We start from the raw sequence: 25,457 nt of genomic DNA, 5'->3' as shown, positions 1-25,457 counted from the left end.
AGCCTCGATTACTCCTCCAGGGACTCTCCCTATAAATACAAGGCTCGAGCTACATTCAAAGGGTTCAACACCAAAACAAAGCCTCCCACGGAGCAACTTATCTTTTCCTGTAATGCACTTTCAATATCTTTACTTGCTTTCCTAGGAGTAGTGTTAGGTTGTAAGGAAAATCCATTCATCAATATATCATACGACCCTTGATTTTCAAGGCGCCGGAGCACCATCCTTGCTGTTCGTTCACTCACCCCATATATCACACGACCGCCGCTCCCTGAGCAGCGCGCCGGAGCACCGCCCAAAACCCACCACCAACACCATCACTCAACGGCCTTGTAGTTCAGGCCGTGAACCTAACAGCCGAGACCAGTTCCTCTCTCGGCTACAATCATTTGATTAAGAAGACGAGTTCAAACAGGCGCACCACTTATCCATCCAACACTCATCAACATCTCGACGCACGGTAGATCGGGCTGGCACGCCCGCGCACAACCGCACCGCACCCAAAAGCAGGAAACTGCGTGTCAACGCACATCCCCTCAGCCCGGAACTCCAGGCCGTGAGATTTGCTGTAGATAACCCCATAATGAATGCCTCATACTACGCCACATTATTCGTACATGAGAAATTTAGTTTGAATGAGAGGGCCGTGGCTTGCCCTTCGGGGTTGATGAGTACCACACCAACTCCTCCACCATTTGACGTAGAAGAACCATCAAAGTAGAGGGTCCATGGTTCTTCTTCTGTAACAACAGCCACCGTTTCCGGCAGCTCTCCCAGAACCTCCTCTGAAAGAATTGGTCCTTCTTCTTCAGGAAATAGAGCCAGCATGTCAATCACGGCTTGTCCTTTGGTGGCCCTAGGAGTTGTGCATGTGATATCAAATTCGGACAGCTGCAATAGCCACCGTGCAAGACGTCCGGAGAGCACCGGTCTCGTGAGCAAGTACCTTACGGGGTCTGACTTCACTATGAGCTGTAGCTTATGAGCAAGGAAGTAGTGACGCAAGCGCTGCGCAACATAGACAAGGGCAAGGCATAAAAGCTCGGTCTTTGGATATCTCGTTTCAGCTCCCCTTAATTGCCTACTCACGTAGTAGATAGGGCCTTCCTCTCCGTCATGGTCATCTTGAGCGAGTAAGGCCCTAACTGCTGTATTTGTTGCAGCTAGATAGAGCTTGAGAGGAAGTCCTGGAATGGGTGCTCTCATGGTGGGCAGCTTGGTAATTATTTGTTGCACTTGCTGATAGGCCTCTTGGCATTCCTTGCTCCATTCGTATGGTCTGCCCTTCTTGAGTAAGGGAGCCAAAACTCTCATAGTGGCAGCAAGACCTGGGATGAAGCGCCGAATATAAGATAATCTCCCCATGAAACTTTTCAACTCTTTTGGATTTCTCGGAGGCGCGAGGGAATTTATAGCTCTTGTTTTTTCAGGATCTACATCTATGCCACGCTGATGCACTTGGAACCCCAAGAATTTTCCGGATGACACCCCGAATGCACACTTTTTGGGGGTTCATCTTTAACCCATACAGCCGACATCTTTCCAGCACCTTCCTCAACACCTCTCGATGGCCTTCTCTAGTTTTCGATTTCACCACAAGATCGTCCACATAATCTTCCACCTCTTTTCCCATCATATCGTGAAACACCGCTGTCATGGCTCTTTGATAGGTGGCACCGGCATTTTTAATACCGAATGGCATGACCGTGTAATAAAAATTTCCATATGGTGTTCGGAAGGCTGTCTTCTCGGCATCCCTGGGTGACATTTTAATCTGATTGTAGCCGCTAAATCCGTCCATGAATGACAGCAAACCTTGACCCGAAGTTGAGTCGATTAGGATATCCATGTTGGGCAGCGGGAATTCATCCTTTGGGCAAGCTCGGTTGAGGTCTCGATAGTCCGTGCATATTCTAACCACTCCGGTCTTCTTTTTCATGGGAACAATATTTGCTAGCCATGTTGGGTGCTTGATCGGCTTGATGAATCCAGTAGCTAACAACTTCTTAATTTCCACCTTTATTTGCTTTTCAACTTCATGATGAAAATTCCAGCTCATGGCCGTGATTTATTAGGCACAAACATTGCCCCCACATCCCTGGATTCTTCGGCCTCGGCATGGGTAGGGGCCGAATGGATTCCGAGGGATGGACCCTTTGCATTCCTTCTGAAGTGATTGACAACTGGGGCATTAAATGCGCAGGCCAGTCGGCGCATTTAATGCCTCAAGCACGTCGTGCAGGTCATTATTGCCCAGGCTTACTCGAGGTGTCGTTTCGCCTTGTCAAGTGAAATGACGGTCTCTGGACTTTCGCCACATCATCGCGCTCTCAATTCGCACGAGCCATCATTTTGCCTTGCTAATCGAAACGTCGGCCGCCAAGTTTCTGTTATATCTTCATGTGTTCTGAATGCGTTGTCAGGCCATTTCGTTTTACGAGAATCATACCTCTTCGTTTTGAATTCCGGTATGAGTATAAAAACCCAAACTCTTTCGTATTTTCTTCCCACTCCAAAACTCTCTGAGTTCATACCCTTCGAAAGTTTACACTGACCTTCCCCAGTCTTTTTCAGCCTTCTTTCCACTGACCTTCCCCAGTCTTTTTCAGCCTTCTTTCCATTACCCAGTGACCTTTCTTCTCGCTTCAAACATCCTGGAGCCTTCCTTTGATCCCTGGGCCTCATCCTTCTTTAATTCAACCTGCCCTAATGGTTCTTACTGTAGCCCTTCCAAAACTAGGGAGCCATATCTGCTGAGTCTCATGACTTGGCAATTTGGCCTGGTCCAGATGACTTGGCAGTTTGATGAAAATGGGAGGACCTGGTATGATGACTCCAACGTGGCCATGTTTATTTGGCTGAGCGCCCCGGTCATCTCCTTGGCCGGAACGACGGCCCTTATCATGGCCGGGGTGATGGTTCTTACCAAAGCCGGAATGACGACCGCTTACCATGGCCAGAGTAACGGCCGCTACCACGGCCTGAACGACGGCCGCTGCCACTGCCGGAATGGCGACTGCTTACCATGGCCGGAGTGGCAATTGTTTTCCGTGTTCTGAATGACGGTCGCTTACCGTGGCCGGAGTGACGACCCTTGCGCTTTCCATGGCCTGGAGTGAAGCCCTGGTTTTAGGCTGGCCGTGGCTGATGACGATATGAGTGGCGGAGGTCCTGCCTTGGGGGAAAGCGTCTGATTGTCTAGCAAGAAGACCATGGAGTCGAAGCGCGTAGATTTAGGATGCGATTTTTTCTTATGTGTGTTTGTACTCGGCCATGACCTGGCCATTCCCTTGTAAACGTGTCCCCCCTTTTGAACTAAATGAATAAAATGAAGTATGATTTCCTTTAGTTCGTCTTTGTCGTGTTGCATACTCCACTTTTATCATTTGTAAATATTTATAACTCTTTCACGGCCGTCTCCCATAATGACGGGGCGTATCTCTTCAAATACTGGCCGTTGATCGGTAAGTTGTGCCACTCTCCATCCCTATCCTTTAACTGAAATGCACCTCGGCCAAGAATTCGTTCGATAATGAACGGCCCTTCCCAATTGGGCGAAAATTTACCGAACCGAGGGTCCTTTGTCCCGGTAGGAAGCACGGCTCGCCATACTAGGTCGCCTTCGACGAAAGCTTTTTGCTTAACCTTTTTGTTGTAAGCCCGCGCCGCAATATGCTTCTGTGCCTGCATGAGGTTATAAGCGTTGAGTCTAGATTGCTCCAAATCTTCCAACTCCTGAGCCATGGCTTGTGCATAATTCCCCTTTTCTTGTTCAGGCTGCTCGGCCACACGGAGAGACCGAACCTTTAACTCCATTGGAACGATGGCGTCATGACCGTAGGTTTTTCCTCGATCAAAGAGCTTCGGGGAGTAAGTCGTGCCACGCCCTAGGTTTTTCCTCGATCATCTTCTCAAGGATACCCTTGATTACCTTGTTACTTGCCTCGGCCTGTCCGTTAGACTGAGTGTAGTAAGGTGTTGAGTGGACCAATTTGATTCCCATCCTTTCGGTGTATTCCCGAGTCTCAGCCGATGCGAAAACCGGACCGTTATCGGCCGTAATGGTTTCTGGGATACCGAATCTGTGGACGATGTGATTTTCAAAGAATTTGACCACCTGTGCGCTGGAAATTGATCGATAGGACTCAGCCTCGACCCATTTAGTGAAATAGTCGGTCGCCACCAAAATCCATGCATGTTGGTTGGACGCAGCTGGGTGAATTTTGCCGATGATATCTACGGCCCACCCTCTGAACGGCCATGGTTTGGTAACCGGGTGGAGGGCCTCGGCCGGTACTCTTTGTATGGGGCCGTGAATTTGACACTTGATACATCCCCTCCTATATTCTATGCAATCTTTCAAAATGGTCAGCCAGTAATAGCCGTGTCTACGAACCAACAACCTCATCTTGACGCCAGACTGGTGAGCACCATAAATCCCTTCGTGAGATTCGGTCATGATGACCCTGATGTCTTCGGCGCTGGGACATAGGAGCAGTAAGCCATCTGATCCCTTTCGATACAGCTCGTTCTGATAAATCAAATAACACCGAGCTCGGAAACGTGTAGTCCTCTCATGGCTACCAGAAGGGTTACGCAAATACTTCACTATGGGGTAGCGCCAGACACTTGCGCTGCCATTCCACGTTCGGTCAAAGCTGGCAAGGTACGCCTCTCGATCCTTATCACGCGATCGTGGTCGGTGTTCGGGATGTTTACGCCTGATGCTACCCTGGCCATCTCATTGGCCTCGCCGTTCTCGGCGCGCGATATATGAACAAAGGAAATTCTATAAAATCCATCGGTCGTGTTAAGGGCCGTCACATAATACATGGCTAAATTCTCGCTCGTGCATTGGTATTCCCCAGTCAGTTGGTTAATCACCAGCTGAGAGTCGCCGTAGACCAAAACACGGGTTGCCTTCATTTCTTTCAAAATTTCGAGATCGATGATGAGCGCTTTGTACTCAGCCTGATTATTAGTGCATTTGAAGTCGAGTTGGAATGCGAACTGCCATTTTTGCCCTTGAGGAGATTCGATCACAACTCCGGCTCCTGACCTGGCCTCGGTGCTGGAGCCGTCGAAGTACATGGTCCAATAATTCTTTTCCATGCGGGCCATACCGATCTCGACCTCCAACTCCTCTTCTTGTCCCTGGGCCGGGTGATGAGCTAGGAAACCGGCCAATGCCTGACCCTTGACCAATTTCTGAGCTACGTATTGAAAGGTAAATTCGGACAATGCCATCGTCCACTTCCCAATTCGGCCGCGTATGATCGGCCGAGTAAGCATATATTTGATGAGATCGGTCTTGGAGATGATTTGAACGACCGAAGGAAGCATATAATGCCGCAACTTGGTGGCCGCGAAATAAAGCGCTAGGCATAATTTTTCGATCGGCGAATAGTTTAATTCGGCCGCGTTGAGGGTGCGGCTTAGATAGTGCACCGCTTGTTCGCGCCCAGACTCGTTGTTCTGAGCCAGCAGACAGCCGATAGAGCCCTCTGAAGCCGAAATGTAAAGCCTCAATGGTTTCCCTCTTTTTGGCGGCATAAGGACCGGCGGTTGGGACAAATATTTCTTGATGTCGTCGAGGGTCGCCTGATGCTCTGTCCCCCATACGAGCCGTTCCCTGTCTTTCAATTTGAGCAAGGGAGACAACGGTCGGATTTTCCCTGCCAGATTGGTGAGTTTGTCTGCCGCGCAAATCTCACGACCTGGAGTTCCGGCCCGAGGGGATATGCGTTGACACGTGGTTTCCTGCTTTTGGGTGCGGTGCGGTTGTGCGCGGGCGTGCTAGCACAGTCTACCGTGCGTCGAGATGTTGATGAGTGTAGGATGGATAAGTGGTGCGCCTGTTTGAACTCGTCTTCTAATCAAACGATTGTAGCCGAGAGAGGAACTAGTCTCGGCTGTTAGGTTCACGGCCTGAACTACAAGGCCGTTGAGTGATGGTGTTGGTGGTGGGTTTTGGGCGGTGCTCCGGCGCGTTGCTCAGGGAGCGACGGTCGTATGATATATGGGGTGAGTGAACGAACAACAGGGATGGTGCTCCGGCGCCTTGAAAATCAAGGGTCGTATGATATATTGATGAATGAATTTTCCTTACAGTCTAACACTACTCCTAGGAAAGCAAGTAAAGATATTGAAAGTGCATTACAGGAAAAAATAAGTTGCTCCGTGGGAGGCTTTGGTTTGGTGTTTGAACCCTTTGAATGTAGCTTGAGCCTTGTATTTATAGGAAGAGTTCCTGGAGGAGTAATCGAGGCTGAAAATCTGCATGGTGGAGCCTGATTAGAGCAAGTGGGTAGTCCAATCGACATTTGGGATCGTGAAGCATGGTGTTGTGACCCCATAAATCCCGGTGAATCTCGGCCGCCGCTCTTAATCGTGGGTTCTGAGCTTCTGGCCGTGGAGACGCATTTATTGCTTTGATAGCTGGTGACCTATTCTTTGAAGCTGCCAGAATTCTTGTGAAAATGTCTACGTCTAATCACTCTGTCTTTTGTCGCCAAACCTTGACTTCAGTCACTTCCCACCTTCCCTCGTGCATTAAATGCTTATTTGTGGCCAGTGGGTTTGCTGCATTAAACAGGCACTACTTCATTAAGTGAAGCATGGGTCCCTGCTATCACGTGATGATCTGACTTTAATATTTCTGGCTGCGATTTTGCTCGGCCTTGGCCTCGGCCCGCAATCGAGGCCGAGATGAACATGCCTTGGCATTTTTCTTTTGTCTTCAGGAAGGCAAAGCACCTTGGCGAAACGCCGCGTTTTAGCTTCTCGAGAAAGTGCTAGGGTCGAGAAAAAGGGCTCCTTCGGCCAGTTCATGGCCGTGATTTATTAGGCACAAACATTGCCCCCACATCCCTGGATTCTTCGGTCTCGGCGTGGGTAGGGGCCGAATGGATTCCAAGGGATGGACCCTTAGCATTCCTCCTGGAGTGATTGACAACTGGGGTATTAAATGCGCAGGCCAGTCGGCGCATTTAATGCCTGAAGCACGTCGTGCAGGTCATCATTGCCCAGGGCGTCGTTTCGCCTCGTCAAGTGAAACGACGGTCTCTGGATTTTTGACGCGTCATCGCGCTCTCAATTCGCACGAGCCATCATTTTGCCCTGCTAATTGAAACGTCGGCCGCCATGTCTCTGTCAAAATTTCGCGTGCTCTGAGTGCGCTGTCAGGCCGTTTTATCTTTCGAGAATCGTACTTCTGTGTTTTGAACTCCAGCGCCAGTATAAAACCCAAACTCCTTCGTATTTTCTTTCACACTCCCAAAATCTCTGAGTTCATGTTCTTCGAAGGTTCATACTGACTTTCCCTAGTCTTTTTCAGCCTTCTTCCCATTACCCAGTGACCTTTCTTCTCGCTTCAAACGTCCTGGAGCCTTCCTTTGATCCCTGGGCCTCATCCTTCTTTAATTCAACCTACCCTAATGGTTCTTACTGCAACCCTTCCAAAACCAGGGAGCCATATCTGCTGAGTCTCATGACTTGGCAATTTGGCCCGGTCCAGATGACTTGGCAGTTTGATGAGGGCGAGAGGACCTGGGATGATGACCCCAACCCTGGTCACATCCATGGCCGGAGTGACGGCCCTTACCATGGCTAATGTGATGGTTCCTACCATAACCGGAATGACGACCGCTTACCATGGCCAGAGTGATGGCCGCTACCACGGCCTGAACGACGGCCGCTGCCACTGCCGGAATGGCGACTGCTTACCATGGTTGGAGTAGCAGTTGCTTTCCGCGTCCGGAGTGACGGCCCTTGCGCTTTCCATGGAGTGGAGTGAAGCCCTGGTTTTAAGCTGGCCGTGGCTGATGACGATATGGGTGGCGGAGGTCCTGCCTCGGGGGAAAGCGTCTGATTGTCTAGCAAGAAGACCATGGAGCCGAAGCGCGTAGATTTAGGATGTGATTTTTCTTATGTGTGTTTGTACTCGGCCGTTTCCTTGTAAACGTGTCCCCCTTTTTAAACTAAATGAATAAAATGAAGTATGATTTTTAGTTTGTCTTTGTCGTGTTGCATACTCCACTTTTGATATTCGTAAATCTCATAACTCTTTCACGGCCGTCTCCCATAATGATGGGGCATATCTCTTCAAATATTGGCCGTTGATCGGCAGGTTGTGTCACTCCCCATCTCTATCTCTTAACTGAGACGCACCTCAGCCAAGAATTCGTTCGATAATGAACAACCCTTCCCAATTGGGCGAAAATTTGCCGAACCGAGGGTCCTTTGTCCCAATAGGAAGCACGGCTCGCCATACTAGGTCGCCTTCGGCGAAAGCTTTTTGCTTAACCTTTGTGTTGTAAGCCCTCGCCGCAATTTGCTTCTGTGCCTGCATGAGGTTATAAGCGTCGAGTCTAGATTGCTCCAAATCTTCCAACTCCTGAGCCATGGCTTGTGCATAATTCCCCTTTTCTTGTTTAGGCTGCTTGGCCACACGGAGAGACCGAACCTTTAACTCCATTGGAACGATGGCGTCGTGACTGTAGGTTAAGGTGTAAGGAGATGTGCCCGTGGCCGACCGCTTTGAGATTCGGTAAGCCCAAAGAGCTTCGGGGAGCAAGTCGTGCCACGCCCTAGGTTTTTCCTCGATCATCTTCTCAAGGATGCCCTTGATTACTTTGTTACTTGCCTCGGCCTGTCCGTTAGATTGAGGGTAGTAAGGTGTTGAGTGGATCAATTTGATCCCCATTTTCTCGGTGTACTCCCGTGTCTCGGCCGATGCGAATACCGGGCCGTTATCGGCCGTGATAGTTTCTGGAATACCGAACCGGTGGACGATGTGATTCTCAAAGAATTTGACCACCTGTGCCCTGGATATTGACCGATAGGACTCGGCCTCGACCCATTTGGTGAAATAGTCGGCCGCCACCAAAATCCTTGCGTGTTGGTTGGATGCAGCGGGATGGATTTTGCCGATGATATCCACGGCCCACCCTTTGAACGGCCATGGTTTGGTAACCGGGTGGAGGGCTTCGGCCGGTACCCTTTGTATGTGGCCGTAGATTTGACACTTGATACATCCCTTCGCATATTCTATGCAATCTTTCAAAATGGTCGGCCAGTAATAGCCGTGCCTCTAAACCAACCACCTCATCTTGACCCCAGACAAGTGAGCACCACAAATCCCCTCGTGGGATTCAGTCATGATGACCTTGATGTCCTCAGCGTTGGGACATAGGAGTAATAAACCATCTGATCCCTTTCGATACAGCTCGTTCTGATAAATCAAATCACACCGAGCTCGGAAACGTGTAGTCCTCTCATGGCTGCCAGAAGGGTTACGCAAATACTTCACTATGGGGTAGCGCCAGTCGGCTTTGGCCGTGTTGATCTCGTCGGTGATATCGGCCGAAGATACTTGCGCTGCCATTCCACGTTCGGCCAAAGCTGGCAAGGTACGCCTCTCGATCCTTATCACGCGATCGTGGTCGGTGTTCGGGCGCGCGGTATATGAACAAAGGAAATTCTAGAAAAACCATCGACCGTGTTGAGGGCCGTCACATAATACATGGCTAAGTTCTCGCTCATGCATTGGTATTCCCCAGTCAGTTGGTTAATCACCAGCTGAGAGTCGCCGTAGACCAAAACACGGGTTGCCTTCATTTCTTTCAAAATCTCGAGACCAATGATGAGCGCTTCGTACTCAGCCTGATTATTAGTGCATTTGAAGTCGAGTTGGAATGCGAACTGCCATTTTTGCCCTTGAGGAGATTCGATCACAACTCCGGCTCCTGACCTAGCCTCGGTGCTGGACCGGCGGTTGGGACAAATATTTCTTGATGTCGTCGAGGGCCGCCTGATGCTCTGTCCCCCATATGAACCGTTCCGTGTCTTTCAGTTTGAGCAAGGGAGACAACGGTCGAATTTTCCCTGCCAGATTGGATATGAAACGCCGTAAAAAGTTCACCTTACCGAGGAAGGACTGGAGCTCCTTCTTAGTCCTCGGCGGAGGGGCCGCCATAATGGCCGTAGCCTTATTTTTGTCTACCTCGATTCCTCGTTGGTGAACCAAGAAACCGAGGAAATTCCCGGCGGTGACACCGAAAGCACATTTCTTCTGGAGCTCCTTCTTAGTCCTCAGCGGAGGGGCCGCCATAATGGCCGTAGCCTTATTTTTGTCTACCTCGATTCCTCGTTGGTGAACCAAGAAACCGAGGAAATTCCCGGCGGTGACACCGAAAACACATTTCTTCGGGTTCATCTTTAGGCCATGCGCTCGCATTCGGTCAAAAGCCTGTCGAAGATGTCCTATGTGGTCGGCTCTGGACGGGGACTTTACAACCACGTCGTCGATGTAGACTTCAACGGTCTGGCCTATAAGGTCGTGAAAAATAAGGTTCATGGCTCGCTGGTATGTCGTGCCGGCATTCTTTAGGCCGAACGGCATGACTACCCATTCATAGGTTCCGATTGCTCCTGGACATCTGAACGCCATTTTTTGGACATCCTCCTCGGCCACAAAAATCTGGTTGTAACCCGCATGGCCGTCCATGAAAGACAAGAGTTCGTGCTTTGTGGCTCCGTCCACCAGGAGGTCTGACATAGGCATGGGGTATTCGTCTTTGGGGGTTGCGAGGTTCAGATTTCGGTAATCAGTGCAAACCCTCAAAGCCCCAGTCCTCTTCAAAACCGGTACAATGTTGGCCAGCCACTCAACGTGCCGTTCGGATGAAGCCGGCTTTAAGGAGCCGTTCAATTTCCTCCTTGACCCTAAGCTGTACCTCGGTCGAGAAACGCCTTGGCGGCTGCTGAAAAGGCTTGAACCCCTCCTTGATTCTTAATTCGTGCTCGACCAAACTTCTTGGCAACCCAGGCATCTCATGATAATCCCAAGCAAAACAATCCTTATATTCATGGAGCAAGCCGATAACCTCGGCCGCTAACTTAGGATCCAACAGATGGCTTACAAAAAGAGGCCGTGATTCGGCCTCCGACCCTACATTTATTTCTAACAAAGGGTCCTGGACTTCAGGGTAGTCATCCTCCATCTCGGCAGGCGCCGTTTCTAGGTCGTCCAAAGTCAACGCATCCGTCTCGTCTGATTCGTGGAGGAATTCGATCAGGTTGATTGGTGAATTTGGCCATAAGGATTCCTCCGCCCAATGTTCCAGCAGTCGTTCTACCAAATCCCTCACGGCCGCTGCCCCTTCTTCTTTAGTGGCCTTGCCCATCTTCTAAAGGCTGGTGAGGTCGATCAATACTTCGCCCGCCGAGTCCTGTCGGATATTCTCGGTGCCTAACTCCAGTACCTCTGGGCCGTCGTTCTGGTTGGTCGGCCGTTTGCATCGTGGCCGGTGAGAACGACCCATCCAACGTCGTCGTCGTAAATCCGAGCTTGCACGGCGTTGGCCTCGAAAGGTTTTTCATCGGCCGGGTGTATAGACACCTTCTGGCCGTCTCAAAAGAATAATAACTGGAAGAGAGAGGACGGTATACATCCGGACTGATGGATCCAATCGCGGCCGAGCAGTATGTTGTAGTCGACGCTTGATTCGACCACGTAGAAGGCCGCGACCCTTGTCTGGTCAGCCATGGTAATCTTTAAGGGCAATATGCCAATGGTCTTAGACTTATCGCCGACAAAGCTGCTCATGACCACGTCGCTGGGGATGAGGTCCTCCTTTGACTTGTCTAGCTTTCTCATCAAGGAATAAGGAAGGATGTTGACCGTCGCCCCACAGTCAACGAAAACCTTGGATATGGGCACACCCTCTATGTGAGTCGAGATGTACAACGGCTTCAAGTGTCGGTATTTGTTCGGCTCGTCTCTTGGTATCACCTCGTTAAACGCTACGGCCAACAATTCTTCCTTAGTCTTTGGTCTCTGATCAAGCTACTCCTCGGCCACGTCATCCTCCAGGCCGTTGGTCTGTCCCCCTGGGGCTGAAAACTCGGATGGTAGCACCATGACCATGTTGATGCCGACTTCCTCCGGCTCCCGCGGGTTTCCCCTACCGGCTTCTTCATCGGAGATTCCTATCGTGGGGTCGTCTTCGGCCTCGTGCCCAAAGAGAGGATCTTCGAAACCCTCGACCATAGGCCTTGCGGCCCTCGGGCTATCGGTTGTGGATGCTTTGATCTCAGGGGGGTCCGAGGCTTCGACCTCCTCCTTGAGGGCCCGTCTAGCCTTTGCCAATGTGTCCCTGGCCGTTAGGTAATCGTCTAGGCGGCTTACCCGGCCCTTTTTCTCGGTCGTCAGGCCAAAGACTGTGTCCGCCGGAGTTACAGAAAAATACTGGCGGAGATACTCTAAATCGCCCCTGCTGAAGGGGATTTTAGCCTCTGATCCGCCGAGGTCGGGCTGGTAACTTGGCAGGCCTCTTGCTCTGGCTTCCCTGTTTGCTTGGTATACGGCCTTAATGGCCGAGTCAGAACCGCTGGTGATGAGGAGCGCTTCTGCCTTCGTGTTTTTGAGAGCCAACTCCACGATTTCACGGCTTTCAGGGGTCATGCCATATAGGTCCGTAGCCAAATGGTCCTTATGGAATTCTTTGAGAAAGGACAGACCGTTGGCCGAAAAAGGGGGGTCCCTCCCGTGGTAGATGTCGACGACACCCTCGTCTGTCCTCTCCATGATCGCGGCCTTTGGCTGAGCTGAATTGGCCGATGATCCACGGGGACTCTCGTCTTGCCTAGGGCGCCACGTCCTCAGAGGCTTAGTGCTGGCTGTTTTTACCGCCGGGGAAACAACCGATTTGGATGACGGCCCGTCCGCAGTCGCCACTTTCTTTTGGCGCTTGAAGCCTTCGGCCTCGGTTGTCTGCATTCTGGCCTGCTGAACCTGTCTCTGCATTCTCCTCAGTTGGGTTTTCGTCAGCGGTTCGGCCCTGCCCCCAAGCCGTGCATGGTACCAACAGTCATCCTTTATGACCGGTGGTTTGAAAGTTTTTATCGACCTAGGGGCGGCCTCTTCTTCGAGGCTGACCGAGGTTCTAGGGGTTTGTGGCCCCAGTCGGCTGAAAACAGCTCTGCTGGTCGGCCGTCGGTCGTACTGACCACCGAATCTCTTTATGGTCGTTTGAGATGGCTCGGCGGCCTTCCTCTTGTTTTCCTGCGGCATGGGCTGACCGATCTCATACTTGCATCGTTCGCAAAGGGCCGGCTCTAGTTCGGCCAATGGCTCCTTCCCTTTCGCTGATCGACGAACTTCCCTATACCCGGCTGGGAGTTGGGCGTCAACCATGTTGACGACAGGTGGAGGGAACAGCTTGGAGTCGACCTGCATGGCCGCCTTCTCCGGAAACTAGAGCTTCTTCTCGTCTATTAATTTCTGGATAACGTCTCGCAAGACAACGCAGTTGTTGGTGTTGTGAGACCAAGAACTGTGGTATTTGCAAAACGTTTTCCCTTTGAGCTCTTCGGGTTTCGGAATTTTATGGCCGAAGGACAATTTGACCTTTTTCTCGGCCAATAGCAGGTCGAAGATAGCCTCGGCCCTTGTTAAGTCAAAAGTGTAGGCCTTCGTTTCCCGCGTTGCGAACTTGGCGTCGGGGATTTTTGTGCGGCTATTGTCAGTTTTAACAAGCCCTCTGCAAACGAAGGGTTTGTCTATGCTGACTTCGGCCGAACTCATCTCTACCTCCTCGCTCTCGGCCTCCGCGGAGCCGTCTGCTTCAGCGTAGCTGACGATGGGATTCCTGTAGTAGGTCCCTTTTGAGGCCGTCTTCTTCTGCATCTCTTCTTTCAACAAGGACGCGCACCTGTCCACCTTGTTGGTCAAGTCATGCATATCCCGGAATTCGATTCCCTGGAATTTCTTCCGGTACTCGAATTCCAATCCTTCTTCGGCCATCTTGACGAACTCCCTCTCTGGCAGGTTCGTGCGGCACCAATTCCTACATGTTTTGAATCGTTGTAGGTAATCGCGAGGTGATTCGTCCGACGCCTGGCTCATCCTTGCCAGCTCGGCGACCGTTATTTCTCGGTTGATCTGATAGAAATGTTCGTGGAATACCCTTTCCATATCAGACCAATCCCTTATTGATTTCGGAGGAAGGTTTATGAACCATGAGAACGCCCGCCGGTCAAAGAATGAACAAATAGACGGAGCCTCTGGGCCGTGAAACGGCCTATGTGTTCAATAGAGGAGGCCTGCCCATCCCAAAAAAAAAGCATGAATTCCGGCAATCGATAGTTCCGGGGGAGAGGGGTCCGGTAAATTTCTGGCGGGTACGGCCTCGTATATCTTGGCGCGTCCGGCCGCCTCTAAGCTAGGCCGTCTTCGATCATCCGCCGGACATCTTCGAACCAGATCCCTTGAGGTGGTGCCTCCTACTGGGCTGCATACGGCCGCGTGACCTGTAGCACCTCGTTCTGTGGCCTTATCTGCTGGGCCACTTGAACAAGGGGCTCGGCCGGGATGACCGAGCTGGTTGACGCCAGATGAGCACCGTGGGTTTGGCCAAGGTGCATATGCGCTGTCGTTGGAATGGCCGACCCGTAGTGAAGGTGAGAGCCTAACGGACACGACGACGCCTGCAATAGTGGTGAGACGGTCGGATTGCCCTGACCGTACTATTGTGATGATACGGCGGTTGCGTTGCTTGGGCCAGGATGAGTGTGGACGGCTGCAGTATGAACTGGGCCGAGCAGGTGGATTGCAGGATGCGCGAGGCTGCCGTGCCCTAGTGATACGGCCAAAGCATGGAGCGGTCCGCGCGCTGTCTCTGCCGAGTAGGTTGGCCCAGAATTCACCCACGTGGGTTGGGACTGCCCCCAGCCTGTCTGCCGCGCAAATCTCACGGCCTGGAGTTCCGGGCCGAGGGGATGTGCGTTGACACGCGATTTCCTGCTTTTGGGTGCGGTGCGGTTGTGCGCGGGCGTTGATGAGTGTAGGATGGATAAGTGGTGCGCTTGTTTGAACTCGTCTTCTAATCAAACGATTGCAGCCGAGAGAGGAACTAGTCTCGACTGTTAGGTTCACGGCCTGAACTACAAGGCCGTTAAGTGATGGTGTTGGTGGTGGGTTTTGGGCGGTGCTCCGGCGCGCTGCTCAGGGAGCGACGGTCGTATGATATATGGGGTGAGGGAACGAACAACAGAGATGGTGCTCCGGCGCCTTGAAAATCAAGGGTCGTATGATATATTGATGAATGAATCTTCCTTACAAACTATCACTACTCCTAGGAAAGCAAGTAAAATATTGAAAGTGCATTACAGGAAAATATAAGTTGCTCCGTGGGAGGCTTTTGTTTGGTGTTTGAACCTTTTGAATGTAGCTCGAGCCTTGTATTTATAGGAAGAGTTCCTGGATGAGTAATCGAGGCTGAATTTACGCATAGTGGAGTCTGATTAGCGCAAGTGGGTGTCCAATCGACATTTGGGATCGTGAAGCATGGTGGTGTGACCCCATAAATCCTGGTGAATCTCGGCCGCCGCCCTACTCGTGGTTTCTGCGCCGCTGGCTGTGGAGACGAATTTATTGCTTTGATAGCTGGTGACCTAATCTCCCAAGCTGCAAGAATTCTTGTGAGAATGTCTACGTCTAATCACTCTGTCTTCTGTCGCCAAAACCTGACTTCAGTCACGTCCCACCTTCCCTCATGCATTAAATGCTTATTTGTGGCCAGTGGGTTTGCTGCATTAAACAGGCGCTACTTCATTAAATGAAGCATGGGTCTCTGCTATCACGTGATGATCTGACTTTAATATTTCTGGCCGTGATTTTGCTCAGCCTCGGCCTCGGCCTGCACTCGAGGCTGAGATGATCATGCCTTAGCATGGGTAAGGGCCGAATGGATTCCAAGGGATGGACCCTTTGCATTCCTTCTGAAGTGATTGACAACTGGGGCATTAAATGCTCAGGGAGCGACGGTCGTATGATATATGGGGTGAGTGAACGAACAACAGGGATGGTGCTCTGGCACCTTGAAAATCAAGGGTCGTATGATATATTGATGAATGGATTTTCCTTACAATCTAACACTACTAAATCACGGCCGTGAAAATCTGCATGGTGGAGCCTGTGTTTGTGCCTAATAAATCACGGCCGTGAGTTGGCCGAAGGAGCCCCTTTTCTCGGCCCTGGCACTTGTTCGTAAAAGCTGAAACGCAGCGTTTCGCCAGGGTACTTCGCCTTCCTAAAAACAAAAGAGGAAATGCTAAGGCATGATCATCTCGGCCTCAAGCGCAGGCCGAGGCCGAGGCCGAACAAAATCACGGCCAAAGCATTAAAGGCAAGTCATCACGTGACAACAGGGTCCCAAGCTTCATTTAATGAAGTAGTGCCTGTTTAATGCAGCAAACCCACTGGCCACAAAGAAGCATTTAATGCATGAAGGAAGGTGGGAAGTGACTGAAGTCAGGATTTAGTGATGAGGATAAGAGTGATTACACGTGGACATTCTCACAAGAATTCTGACAGCTTGAGATATTGGTTCACCAGCTATCCGGGCCATAAATGCGTCTCCACGGCCAGAAGCTCAGAACCCACGATCCAGAGCGGCGGCCGAGATTCACCAAGATTTCTGGGGTCACGCCACCATACTTCACGATCCCAAATGTCGATTGGACTGCCCACTTGCTCTAATCAAGCTCCACCATGCAGATTTTCAGCCTCGATTACTCCTCCAGGGACACTTCCTATAAATACAAGACTCGAGCTACATTCAAAGGGTTCAATACCAAAACAAAGCCTCCTATGGAGCAACTTATTTTTTCCTGTAATGCACTTTCAATATCTTTACTTGCTTTCCTAGGAGTAGTGTTAGATTGTAAGGAAAATCCATTCATCAATATATCATACGACCCTTGATTTTCAAGGCGCTGGAGCACCATCCTTGTTGTTCGTTCACTCACCCCATATATCACACGACCGTCGCTCCCTGAGCAGCGTGCCGGAGCACCGCCCAAAACCCACCACCAACACCATCACTTAACGGCCTTGTAGTTCAGGCCGTGAACCTAACAGCCGAGACTAGTTCCTCTCTCGGCTACAATCGTTTGATTAAGAAGACGAGTTCAAACAGGCGCACCACTTATCCATCCAACACTCATCAACACCTCGACGCACGGTAGACCGTGCTGGCACGCCCGCGCACAACCGCACCGCACCCAAAAGCAGGAAACCGCGTGTTAACGCATATCCCCTCGGCCCGGAACTCCAGGCCGTGAGATTTGCGCAGCAGACAGTTTTGGCATGCCCGGTGGGACACTTGTCAAAAATTTATGGTGGAAACTAGGGCACAGGCAAAGCTCAAAAACAAAGTAGTCGAAATGACTTCTGAGACTCCTGAGTCTGCCTCACCGATCACAACTACCGAGACCGCACGTGCGGTCGGGATCTCGGCCAGCGTTCCAGTAACGACGGATCGCACGGCCGAGTCCGTGCAGGAACAGGCAGTAGTGGAGGAATTGATGTCCAAGCAGGCCTACAGGATAGAAACATCCTTCATGGCCGCGATGGACAGGTTCTCCTCGGAACTGCGATCGCTCTTTCAGGAGAGGATGCTGGTGGCCTCGCCCGCGACACGTCCCATAGCCGGACTGAGGAGCCAAGAGCGCGAGAGAATCGAGCCTTACGGCGAAAGCAACAGCCTCGGCATCTCGGCCCACACCCAAGCATTAGGCTACGGCCAGCATTCTTTGCCACCGACAAACAAGGATGGTGCTCGGCCCACGTGGGCGAATTCTGGACCAACCTACTCGGCATTTCGGCCCACGTGGGCAAATTCTGGACCAACCTACTCGGCAGAGACAGCGCGCGGACCGCTCCATGCTTTGGCCGTATCACTAGGGTACGGCAGCTTCACGCATTCTGCGATCCACCCACTCGGCTCAGTTCATACTGTGGCCGTCCACACCCATCCTGGCCCAAGCAATGCGACCGCTGTACCATCACAACAGTACGGTCAGGGCAGTCTGACCGTCTCACCATCTTTGCAGGCGTCGTCGTGTCCGTTGGGCTCTCACCTTCACTATGGGTCGGCCGTTCCAGCAACAACGCATACGCACCTTGGCCAAACCCACGGTGCTCATCTGTCATCAACCAGCTCGGTCATCCCGGCCGAGCCCCTTGTTCAGATGGCCCAGCAGGCAAGGCCTCAGAACGATTGGCCGAGGAAGTTCGTCAAGATGGCTGAGGAAGGATTGGAATTCGAATACCGGAAGAAATTCCAAGGAATCGAATTCCGGGACATGCATGACTTGACCAACAAGGTGGACAGATATGCGTCCTTGTTGAAAGAGGAGATGCAGAAGAAGACGGCCTCAAAGGGGACCTACTACAAGAATCCCATCGTCAGCTATGCCGAAGCAGACGGCTCCGCAGAGGCCGAGGGCGATGAGGTCGAGATGAGTTCGGCTGAGGTCAACATAGACAAACCCTTCGTTTGCAGAGGGCTTGTTAAAACTGACAATAGCCGCACAAAAATCCCCGACGCCAAGTTCGCGACGCGGGAAACGAAGGCCTACACTTTTGATTTAACAAGGGCCGAGGCTATCTTCGACCTGCTAGTGGCCGAGAAAAAGGTAAAATTGTCCTTCGGCCATAAAACTCCGAAGCCCGAAGAACTCAAAGGGAAAACGTTTTGCAAATACCACAGTTCCTGGTCTCATAACACCAACAACTGCGTTGTCATGCGAGACGTTATCCAGAAGTTGATAGATGAGAAGAAGCTCCAGTTTCCGGAGAAGGCGGCCATGCAGGTCGACTCCAAGCCGTTCCCTCCACCTGTCGTTAACATGGTCGACGCCCAACTCCCGGCCGGGGATAGAGCAGTTCGCCGTTTGGCGAAAGGAAAGGAGCCTTTGGCCGAACTTGAGCTGACCCTTTGCGAACGATGCAAGTGTGAGATCGGTCAGCCCAGGCCGCAGGAGAACAAGAGGAAGGCCGCCGAGCCATCTCAAACGACCGTGAAAAGATTCGGTGGTCAATACGGCCAACGGCCGACCAGCAGAGCTGTTTTCAGCCGACTAGGGCCACAAAACCCCAGCGCCTCGGCCAGCCACGAAGAAGAGGCCGCCCCTAGGACGATAAAAACTTTCAAACCACCAGTCATAAAGGATGACCGTTGGTACCATGCACGGCCGGGGGGCAGGGCCGAACCACTGACGAAAACCCAGCTGAGAAGAATGCAGAGACAGGTTCAGCAGGCCAGGATGCAGACAACCGAGGTCGAGGGCTTCAAACGCCAAAAGAAAGTGGCGACTGCTGACGGGCCGTCATCGAAACCGGTTGTCTCCCCGGCCGTGAGAGCAGCCAGCACCAAGCCTCTGAGGGCGTGGCGCCCTAGGCGAGACGAAAGTCCCCGTGGTTCGTCGACCAATTCAGCTCAGCCCAAGGCCGCGGTCGTGGAAAGGATAGACGAAGGTGTCGTCGACATCTACCATGGGAGGGATCCCCCTTTTTCGGCCAACGGTCTATCCTTCCTCAAAGAATTCCATAAGGACCATTCGGGCACGGATCTATACGGCATGACCCCTGAGAGCCGAGAAATCGTGGAATTGGCCCTCAAGAACACAAAGGCAGAGGCGCTCCTCATCACCAGCGGTTCTGACTCGGCCATTAAGGCCGTATATCAGGTGAACAGGGAGGCCAGAGCAAGAGGCCTGCCAAGTTACCAGCCCAACCTCGGCGGATTAGAGGCTAAAATCCCCTTCAGCATGGGCGATTTAGAATATCTCCGCCAGTACTTTGCTGTGACACCGGCAGACACATTCTTTGGCCTGACGACCGAGGAAAAGGGCCGAGTAAGCCGCCTAGATGATTACCTAACGGCCAGGGACGTATTGGCAGAAGCTAGACGGGCCCTCAAAGAGGAGGTCGAAACCTCAGAACCCCCTGAGGTCAAAGCGTCCACGACCGATAGCCCGAGGGCCATGAGGCTTATGGACGAGGCTTTCGGAGATCCTCTCTTCGGGCATGAGGCCGAGGACGACCCCACAATAGGAATCTTCGATGAAGAATATGAGGGGATCCTCGGGATGGCCGAGGAAACGGCCCTTGCCAAAGACGGCTCTGAAACCGAAGAAGAAGCCGGTAGGGGAAACCCGCAGGAGCCGGAGGAAGTCGGCATCAACATGGTCATGGTGCTACCATTCGAGTTTTCAGCCCCAGGAGGATAGGCCAGCAGCTTAGAGGATGACGTGCCCGAGGAGCAATTTGATCAGAGACCAAAGACTAAGGAAGAATTGTTGGCCGTAGTGTTTAACGAGGTGATGCCAAGAGACGAGCCGAACAAATACCGGCACTTGAAGCCGTTGTACATCTCGGCTCACATAGAGGGTATTCCCATATCTAAGGTTTTCGTTGATTGTGGGGCGACGGTCAACATCCTTCCCTATTCCTTGATGAGAAAGCTGGACAAGTCAAAGGAGGACCTCATCCCCAGCAACGTGGTCATGAGCAGTTTTGTCGGCGATAAGTCAAAAACCATTGGCGTATTGCCCTTAAAGATTACCGTGGCCGACTAGACAGGGGTCGCGGCCTTCTACGTGGTCGAATCAAGCGTCGACTACAACATATTACTCGGCCGTGATTGGATCCACCAATCTGGGTGTATACCGTCTTCCCTCTTCCAGTTGTTGTTCTTTAGGGACGGCCAAAAGGTGTCTATACACCCGGCCGACGAAAAACCTTTCGAGGCCAACGCCGTGCAAGCTCGGATTTACGACGACGATGTTGGATGGGTTGTCCTCACCGGCCACGATGCAAACGACCGACCAACCAGAACGACGGCCCAGAAAGTGCTGGAGTTAGGCGCCGAGAATATCCGACAGGATTCGGCGCACGAAGTGTTGATCGACCTCACCAGTCTTTAGATGACAGACAAGGCCACTAAAGAAGAAGGGGCAGCGGCCGTGAGGGATTTGGTAGAGCGACAGCTGGAACACTGGGCGGCGGAATCCTTACGGCCAAATTTACCAATCAACCTGATCGAATTCCTCCACGAAGCGGACGACGCGGGCACATCTCCTTACGCCTTAACCTACGGTCTCTCCGTGTGGCCGAGCAGCCTGAGCGTGAAGGGGGGGGGTTATGCACAAGCCATGGCTCAGGAGTTGGAAGATTTGGAGCAGTCTAGACTCGATGCTTATAACCTGATGCAGGCACAAAAGCAAATCGCGGCGAGGGCTTACAACAAAAGGGTTAAGCAAAAGGTTCTCGCCGAAGGCGACCTAGTATGGCGAGCCGTGCTTCCTATTGGGACAAAGGACCCTCGGTTCGGCAAATATTTGCCCAACTGTGAAGGACTGTTCATTATCGAACGAATTCTTGGCCGAGGTGCATTTCAGTTAAAAGATAGAGATGGGGAATGGCACAACTTGCCGATCAACGGCCAATATTTGAAGAGATATACCCCGTCATTGTGGGAGACGGCCGTAAAAAGGTTATGAGATTTGCAAATATCAAAGTGGAGTATGCAACATGACAAAGACAAACTAAAGGAAATCATACTTCATTTTATTCATTTGGGTTGAAAAGGGGGGTGCGTTTACAAGGAGACGGCTAGGTCCTGGCCGAATACAAACACACATAAGAAAAATCACATCCTGAATCTACGCGCCTCGGCTCCTTGGTCTTCTTGCAAGACAATCAGACGCTTTCCCCCAAGGCAGGCCCTCCGCCACCTATATCGCCATCAGCCACGGCCAGCCTAAAGCCAGGGCTTCACTCCAGGCCGTGGAAAGCGCAAGGGCCGTCACTCCGGACACGGAGGGCAGCTGCAACTCCAACCGTGGTAAGCAGTCGCCATTCCGGCAGTGGCAGCGGCCGTCGTTCAGGCCGTGGTAGCGGCCATCACTCTGGACATGGTAAGCGGTCATCATTTCGGTTATGGTAGGAGCCTTCACTCCAGCCATGGTGAGGGCCGTCACTCCGGTCATGGATGTGACCAGAGTTTTCAGCTGCATAAATTCGGCCACGTCGAGGTCATCATCCCAGATCCTCTCGCCCTCATCAAAATGCCAAGTCATTTGGACCAGGCCAAGTTGCCAAGTCATGAGACTCAGCAGGTTTGGTTCCCTGGTTTTGAGGAAGCTGCAATGAGGATCATCAAAGCAGTTTGAAATAAGGGTAGGCGAAGCCCAGGAATCAAAGAGGGATCCCAGAGCGATTAAAGCAAGAAGGAAGTTCGCTGGATAATAAAAGAGTTTCAAGTTTGAGGAACGAGGGTTGAGAAAACTAGGAAAAGTCAGTGTGAACCTTCGAGGAAAATGAACTCAAAGATCTTGGGAGTGTGAAGGAAAATGCGAAGGAGTTTAGGTTTTATACTGGCGCTGGAGTTCAAAACACAGAGGTATGATTCTCAAAAGATGAAACGGCCTGACAACACACTCAGAGCACGCGAAATTATGACAGAGACATGGTGGCCGATGTTTCGATTAGCAGGGCAAAATGATGGCTCGTGCGAATTAAGAGCGCGATGACACGTCGAAAATTCAGAGACCGTCGTTTCATTTGACGAGGTGAAGCAACAACCTGGGCAATGATGGCCTACACGACGTGCTCGAGGCATTAAATGCGCCGACTGGCCTGCGCATTTAATGCCCCAGTTGTCAATCACTTCAGAAAGAAAGCAAAGGGAGCATCCCTTGGAATCCATTCGGCCCCTACCCATGCCGAGGCCGAAGAATCTAGGGATGTGGGGGCAATGTTTGTGCCTAATAAATCACGGCCGTGAGCTGGTCGAAGGAGCCCATTTTCTCGGCCCTGGCACTTGTTCGTAAAAACTGAAACGCAGCGTTTCGCCAGGGTACTTCGCCTTCCTAAAAACAAAAGAGGAAATGCTAAGGCATGATCATCTCGGCCTCAAGCGCAGGCCGAGGCCGAGACCGAACAAAATCACGGCCAAAGCATTAAAGGCAAGTCATCGCGTGACAACAGGGTCCCAGGCTTCATTTAATGAAGTAGTGCCTGTTTAATGCAGCAAACCCACTGGCCACAAAGAAGCATTTAATGCATGAGGGAAGGTGGGAAGCGACTGAAGTCAGGATTTGGTGATGAGGATCAGAGTGATTAGACGTGGACATTCTCACAAGAATTCTGACAGCTTGAGATATTGGTTCACCAGATATCCAGACCATAAATGCGTCTCCACGGCCAAAAGCTCAGAACCCACGATCCAGAGCGGCGGCCGATATTCACCAGGATTTCTGGGGTCACACCACCATACTTCACGATCCCAAATGTCGATTGGACTGCCCACTTGCTCTAATCAAGCTCCACCATGCAGATTTTCAGCCTCGATTACTCCTCCAGGGACTCTTCCTATAAATACAAGACTCGAGCTACATTCAAAGGGTTCAACACCAAAACAAAGCCTCCCACGGAGCAACTTATTTTTTCCTGTAATGCACTTTCAATATCTTTACTTGCTTTCCTAGGAGTAGTGTTAGATTGTAAGGAAAATCCATTCATCAATATATCATACGACCCTTGATTTTCAAGGCGCCGGAGCACCATCCTTGTTGTTCGTTCACTAACCCCATATATCACACGACCGTCGCTCCCTGAGCAGCGCGCCGGAGCACCGCCTAAAAGCCACCACCAACACCATCACTCAACAGCCTTGTAGTTCAGGCCGTGAACCTAACAGCCGAGACTAGTTCCTCTCTCGGCTACAATCGTTTGATTAAGAAGATGAGTTCAAACAGGCGCACCACTTATCCATCCAACACTCATCAACACCTCGACGCACGGTAGACCGTGCTGGCACGCCCGCGCACAACCGCACCGCACCCAAAAGCAGGAAACCGCGTGTTAACGCATATCCCCTCGGCCCAGAACTCCAGGCTGTGAGATTTGCGCGGCAGACAGCCTGATTAGAGCAAGTGGGTAGTCCAATCGACATTTGGGATCGTGAAGTATGGTGGTGTGACCCCATAAATCCTGGTGAATCTCGGCCGCCGCCCCGATCATGGACTCTGCGCTTCTGGCCGTGGAGACGCATTTATGGCCTTGATAGCTGGTGACCTAATATCTCAAGCAGTCAGAATTCTTGTGAGAATGTCTACGTCTAATCACTCTGATCCTCATCACCAAATCCTGACTTCAATCACTTCCCACCTTTCCTCGTGCATTAAATGCTTATTCGTGGTCAGTGGTTTTGCTGCATTAAACAGGCACTACTTCATTAAATAAAGCATGGGTCCCTGCTATCACGTGATGATCTGACTTTAATATTTCTGGCCGCGATTTTGCTCGGCCTCGGCCTCACCCTGTTGAAACCCTGCGTTTCAGTTTTATGAGCAAGTGCCAGGGCCGAGAAAATGGGCTCCTTCGGCCAGCTCATGGCCGTGATTTATTAGGCACAAACAGCTTCCAGCGCCAGTACATTCAGTGTATAATTCGGCCTCAGAGTAGTGAGCTTCGTCTTTGTTGAACGGTGCTTGATTCCCAGGTATGCGAAGTGGCCTTAGCCTAATTCTTCCCTTCACGCACTGATGGTAAGTAGAGACCACAAGTTTATGCTTGTTGAGCCATGGCCTTCTAAGTAAAGCGTGATAAGCCACATCTACATCACCTACATAAAACTTGGTAAGCAACCTGATTTGCCCCACCTTCAAATTTACCTGCACGTGCCCAACTGTGATCTCACTTTTATTCCCGAAACCGCTGATGCTTGTTTGAGATTGCACTATCTTGGACAATGGAATTCCAGCTGCCGTAAGCACAGACAAAGGCAATATGTTGACAGAGGAACCTGTATCCACCAAAGCTCTTCTTATAAACACATCATTGATTTGTCCCTCCAAGTAAAGTGGTCTTCTATGATCTGGATATGGAACTTCCATATCTTCATCCGTGAAAACGATAGCATTGTCATTTCCCAAGAATGACCTTTGTGGTTGAGCAGCGAAGCAATGAGGATTCGACTACGCAGAGATGTTCATGAGAGCTACAGCAGCTGCTTCTCTTGCTTGAGGCCCAAAGCCAAGTTGGTCAAATAGTGACTTGAATCTTGGATTCCTTTGGAGGACTTGTAAGGCAGTAGGTCCCTGCTTCAGACCTAGATAACGTTCCATCACACTTGCTTTGGCCTCCGTAAGATTGTGAAACGTTACAGCAGCTGTTTCCTGCGGCACAGACGAAGCCTCCAAGTAGCATCCTTCCGGCACGTCCATCGGGAATACTTCATTGGCTGTGCTATCATCCCATCCATCAGCAAGGGGCCATGGGGTATTGTAGCTGGAAGGTTTCGAATATTTGCACCAGTAGGCTTTCTCCATGTTTCCACAAGGCTCCCAAATAGCCTCAGGTGGCTTTGGGTCATTCTTCCATGGGTGGCATAACTCATCGTCGTCGAGTAAATCATCGGAGCATGTGATGACAGCAGCTATCTCTTTTCCCCTTCGTTTTGGCAAGGGGTCTTCATCAATAGTTTGCTTTCTAGAGGGAAGTTCGAGGACTCCCTCATGTATTTTAGCATGTAAAATCCTCTTTAAGCTTTGACAAGCCGTGGTTGGGTGCCCTACAAACAGATGGTAATGGTAGTACCTAG

The 25,457-nt window shown here is 51.3% G+C and overlaps 1 protein-coding gene across 1 annotated transcript; it reads right to left on the bottom strand.

Annotated features, from left to right (window-relative positions):
* Nucleotides 1-24,169: 24,169 nt before the first annotated feature.
* On the bottom strand, nucleotides 24,170-24,750 carry LOC148294258 (uncharacterized). The gene is made up of 2 exons (XM_088253339.1): nucleotides 24,273-24,750; nucleotides 24,170-24,174 (listed from the first exon to the last, which is right to left on the bottom strand). The coding sequence occupies exons 1-2, from the start codon at nucleotides 24,748-24,750 to the stop codon at nucleotides 24,170-24,172; spliced, it is 483 nt and encodes a 160-aa protein (XP_088109465.1).
* Nucleotides 24,751-25,457: the final 707 nt, after the last annotated feature.

This window comes from Prunus avium, chromosome 5 (genome assembly GCF_965620075.1).
Source record: "Prunus avium chromosome 5, drPruAviu1.hap1.1, whole genome shotgun sequence".
NCBI classification, from domain to species: Eukaryota; Viridiplantae; Streptophyta; class Magnoliopsida; order Rosales; family Rosaceae; genus Prunus; species Prunus avium.
This window is presented reverse-complemented; position numbering and strand designations above follow the sequence as displayed.

Excerpts from the sequence above, each read along its gene's own strand:
- LOC148294258 (XM_088253339.1), bottom strand. The coding sequence starts at position 24,750 with ATGGAAGTTCCATATCCAGATCATAGAAGACCACTTTACTTGGAGGGA.